Source organism: Mus caroli, chromosome 10 (genome assembly GCF_900094665.2).
Source record: "Mus caroli chromosome 10, CAROLI_EIJ_v1.1, whole genome shotgun sequence".
Taxonomy (NCBI): domain Eukaryota; kingdom Metazoa; phylum Chordata; class Mammalia; order Rodentia; family Muridae; genus Mus; species Mus caroli.
In genome coordinates this window covers 111,721,032-111,726,213 of record NC_034579.1, presented here as the reverse complement: position 1 = coordinate 111,726,213, position 5,182 = coordinate 111,721,032, and the positions used below count along the sequence as shown (strand labels likewise).

General features: G+C 43.8%; 1 protein-coding gene and 1 pseudogene across 1 annotated transcript; both read right to left on the bottom strand.

Moving 5' to 3' along the window:
* Positions 1-1,639: 1,639 nt before the first annotated feature.
* LOC110303991 (eukaryotic translation initiation factor 1-like) lies at positions 1,640-2,153 on the bottom strand. The gene is given in 3 exon segments (XM_021175240.1): positions 1,640-1,734; positions 1,737-1,866; positions 2,040-2,153. Coding segments are annotated over 3 exon segments (339 nt in total).
* A 1,823-nt stretch (positions 2,154-3,976) lies between these two features.
* LOC110304083 lies at positions 3,977-4,554 on the bottom strand (annotated as a pseudogene).
* Positions 4,555-5,182: the final 628 nt, after the last annotated feature.

The following is a 5,182-nucleotide window of genomic DNA, read 5'->3' as shown; positions in this document are numbered from 1 at the left end:
TTTGCCCTCTGACAGTTTCTCATCCTATTCCTCATCCATCCCCCCACCCTCCCACCGCTGTCTCCAAGAGGATGTTGGTGTTGGGGAGGGCATCACAGGCCTCCCCATTCCCTGGGTGCTCAAAGCTCTCAAGGGTTAGGTGTGTCTTCTCTCATTGAGGCCAGTTACAGAACCTTTTAAGGACAAACCCATATGGCCACCATATTTTAACATGTGGTTTTGTTGTTTTCCAAGGATCACAACTCCCATATTCCAGGAAGTTACCGGTCTTCCTTCGGGCAGGTGGTACTTATAACAGCAGCGCCCAGTGTTCCTGGAAGGTTAACTGTGGGTCTTACATCTTCCCCTTGAGTTGTATCATGGACCAAATCCTTGACTCTGTGATGGGCAGCTGCTTATACTGAGATCTAATAACCATCCACTTCTTGATACCTGGATGGGAAGGATCAACTAGCTAACGTATCAGTGATACAAGGGCTGTCAGCAACTATCAGAAGCAGAAGGGACCAAACGCCCTGTGATGGCCGATATCAGAGGTGCTATCTAGGAGGAGGCTGGAAACGGGTGGGACACTAGTCATTTATTTTATTTCAGTTTCCCTTTTTCTAATATGCCTTCGAGAACAGCCAGATTATAATCCCAGATGGTTTGTATAGAAATCACATTTTTTTTTCTTAAAGTCACATAATATCCCCACAAAGCAAGCCAAGTGCCCTACTGTATTGTAGAATAATTTCAGTTAATGAATCTACCAGTTGATAAATCTGAGCCCACTTTCCTGGTATGCCAACTGTCACTATAGGTAGCCATTTTGTCCCTATGGAGGGCATTTACTTTTTATTTTTTATTTTTGGAAACAAGCTTTATTTAAATAAAGATTTAAAAACATTATATAACATTAAAACTGGAGGGGAAAAGAAAACAAAAAGACCAGTTTGTCCCTTCACATGGCCTTGGGCAGCAGCTCATGTTCAATTGAACCCTCTACAGCTAGCCACACGACCAATGGCACCAGTTGGGCATTTGTTCTCTTGTAAGTTTAACTGATGCCAGGCTGGCTCCACTGTTCATGTTTCAACATCCCCTGGCTAGGACAGATCTGCTTAAAAAAGACCACCCTGGTGGTGAGCTGGATGTCCATAACTTAGCTGCAAAGGTGGCCCTTTCTGAATTCTGCCTACCTATAAGACACCAGGGCTTCTTTTTTACTGCCAGAGACTCCATCTAGTGACATAGCTGGGGCAGTTACCCATTCTGTTGGTCAACTAGGGTGTTCAAGTGGTGGCACTCTCCTAGGGCAGGGGACTCTGTAGAGGGAGCCCGAAGGAACCTATGTTCAGACCTAGCCTCCTGTGATCTTGGGGCTCTTGGCTTGGCTGAAACCTTGTCATTGCTTTGTTTCAGAGTGGACACTGCCAGGGCTTACTGCTTCACCTGTTTAAATGAGGGACTTCAAGACTACACAGCATGGCTTTTTTCAGTTATTGCATGAAGGAGTTACACTAGTCCAAGTTAAAAGTGGACCCCAAATGATTACATTATATAAGCTGTGAGGTTTTTAAACTTGTGACAGGGACAGAAGAGAAATTCTACTCATTGCGAGGAAATCCTCACTTAAGCTTTAGAGAGCCACAAGCTCTTAAAACCCATGAACCTTCAGCTGATTGACCTTAGCCAGTCCAGTCTCTATCAGGAACCGACATATGTTCTTGTGCTAGTCACCCAGTAGCTGAATTCTTCATATTCTGGATGCTCAGTTACAGTACCATTGCAGGCAAATTTCTTCTTAAACACCTTCACTAGTTTCTTTTTATCATAATCATCAGCGATCCCTTGGATAGTGGTAAGGGTCTTCCTGCCGTTTCTCTGTTGAGTTCTTTTTGTTGTTGTTGTTGTTTTGTTTTTCGAGACAGGGTTTCTCTGTGTAGCCCTGGCTGTCCGGAACTCACTCTGTAGATCAGGCTGGCCTCGAACTCAGAAATCCACCTGCCTCTGCCTCCCAACTCCTGGGATTAAAGGTGTGCGCCACCACGCCCGGCTCTCTGTTGAATTCTTACATGGATATAATCCTCGGTGCCAGCAGGAAGCAGGTCACGACCCTTACTTGCATCAGCAAAGGGGTCGGAAGAGTGGAGGTTCTGGATGGCGGACATACGATACGATTCCTTTACCTTGGTAGAAACGGCCTATGGAAGGTGTCTGCAGGAGAAGGCAGGCAGGGAGGGGGGAAGGGCAGGACTGAAGTGTCGGGAATCCAGGGGGCTCAAGTGGGAGGCAGCTGAGTCCTCAGTGGTGGCTCAGTGACTAGGGTGGACATTTACTTCTGACTTAGCACTTTAGCCTGTTAAGGGGGCAAGAGGTACCTGGATGGCATCAGTCTTCAGTCACCAGGCCCAGAAGATGGGAGGCTTTCCTGGGGAGGACGAACATGGGGGGACTCACCTTACCTTGACAACAAAGTCTAGGCAAAGTTGGGGCAGCCAACTCTCCAGTGTCCTGCTTGTCCACATGGGCCAGGTCCTGGCAGCAGGTGAGGCATTGGGGCAGTCTTTCCTAGTGGTTAGTGTTATCACAATCCAGGTGGAGTTGCCGCTGTGCCCCATTATCTTCTTGGAGACTCTGGGTGTCACTGCTAGGATCTGGGAGTCTCTGTCACAGTAGGTTTAAACATCTGAAACGCCATATGCAGCAGGTTTCTGAGAAGTTTCAGGATGATTATTACGTGTGTCTGAGTGAAACAACCCTTGCTTGTTTTTGTAGTTACTTGCTTTCAGCTGTACCTTGAAAACATATACAGGAAGCTAAATTAAGTCTTTTTTCCGCCTGCAATTAATTACATTAATACTTAGCATAACTACAAATATAGTTCTGAACATATTAAAGCTCAATCATACTTAACAGTTTAATAAAAACCTTTTCATGAATACAATCCATAGGGAGACTGGCAACCTTATTTTCTTGGTCCTCACGTAGTGGATCATTATAGAATATCACAGGTTTTCTCATGGCTCAGCTTACCAAAATAGCGACAACTTAATATTAGTCAGAACAAAGTGGTTAGACATACATTTTTTTTTTCTTGGTTGTTTTGAGATAGGGTTTCTCTGTACAGCCCTGGCTGTCTTGAAACTCACTTTGTAGACCAGGTTGGCCTTGAACTCAGAAATCCGCCTGCCTCTGCCTCCTGAGTGCTGGGATTAAAGGCGTGCGCCACCACGCCCTGCTTTAGACATACATTTTAAAATCAGTCTTTGTTAGCCTGAATAGACTTTAGGTAAGGAGAGACATTTTAAAGCCAGTGGTACAAAACTTTCCCAATTCTGTGACCCTTCAACCCAGTTTCCCATGTGGTCGTGACCCCCAACCATAAAATAATTCTGGTTGCTACTTCACAACTGCATTTTTGCCATTGTTATGAATTGCAGTGGGAACACCCAACATGCACACATTTATGTTTATGTTTGGTCACCATAATGGTGGCCCTAATTTTTAACATCTTAATGATCTATTTATGAAGATCACATACTAATAAAAACATTATAATAAAATATTTTATAAGTTTAAAATGTCCCAAAGCCTTATGAACTTAGATATTTTAAAAATCAGTTTCTTTTTTTTTTTTGTTATAAACACTTTAATTTGTTCTTTGAATAGTGACTACTTTCCTTAAATACATCTCATGTCCAAGAATGAGGACACCTTAAGCCCTTGATTAAAACAACGAAACCACACAAGCACACACAAGTGGAAAGAAGCTAACTTTAAATAAGTTTTCAGTCACGTTATTGCTATGAAGCTTTCAGTCTAGTTCTCCTTCCGAATGCTTCTTTCTTCCTTCCTTCCTTCCTTCCTTCCTTCCTTCCTTCCTTCCTTCCTTCCTTCCTTCCTTCCTTCCTTCCTTTCTTCCTTCCTTCCTTTTAATGCAGATGCTTTCTTTTGGTGGCTATAGATGGTAATTTTATATTACACTTCCAACAACAGTTAACACTTCTATTTCATTCATAGATTCTTCGAGGCTCCCGAAGCATCACGCCAGTTTCTGTCATGGCATTTTGTAAACGTTTTATCGAGTCTGAGGACGCATCCCACGGGGTGGACTGGTAGACCATGAAGTTGATTCCTGATTCTAAGCACCGCTGTGCCAGCACTTGCCCAATGCTCTCACAAGCCACCACGTTTCTGGTACTATAAAGGTGTTTTTTAATAGCCCATTCTCGAGTGGATGCTGAAACAACAACCTGGCCGTTAAGATGCTCAACAAATGCTTCTATGTGATGCTGAGTCTTTACAACTCGCAACCTGTGCCAGAACTCACGATCCCCGTTCTTTTCGAGCTACCCATAAGAGCTCCAGATTCCGAGGGTTCCGGTTGGTGAACTCCGGGGCCACCGCTTCGTTTTCCTTAGTCTCCACGTCGGGCTGCACGCCAGCACGGAACTGGTTGAGAGGGCTGCGAACCCACACTCCAGTTTCCTGCAAACTGACAGACATTTCCAGAACCGCGGCTGAAGCACCATGGCTGACGGAACCTGGGTAAAGTCACACAGTGCCCTGTCTTCCCTTGTTCAGGTTCGTCTCGGGGAACAACTAGTCGCAGCCATGTTAACTGTGGGCAAAGCTACCAAAAAGCAGTTTCTTAAAAGATAGCCATTTTGTGTGAAACTCCAACATTTTTTTTTTTAAAGAAGTTTAAAATGCCTACTCTTTTGCAATATCAAAATAAAATACTTTTTTGGGGGGTTAAATTCCAAGAGTGAAAATACAGGGCACAATCATTATCTGTAGAAGGCAAAACCGAGCTGCAACAGTGCAATCAGTCTAACACCTCTACAGTCACTATCATGTGGGTGACTCTTGTGTTACAACGTTTGGCTGCCAGCAAGGTATGTTCTTATACATGAATTCACAGAGGTACAGCTTTAATACCTTATTAAACTGTTTTTAAATCCTATCTTTCACAAATCTTGTTTTTAAGGCAAGGCAGGAATTATCATACAAAAATTCTATCCCATTTTAAAAGTATCTTTGGAGTCCTATTGAATTCTTGGTTGGTCTATACCACGTGGTTGCCCTTAATCAAAATGGCGGTAAAACCATACAACATCCCTCTTCTCCAACTGTACCTAGCAAAGATGGCAACCATCCACATGGTGGCTGTTTAAATATGGTGGCAAGCCACGTG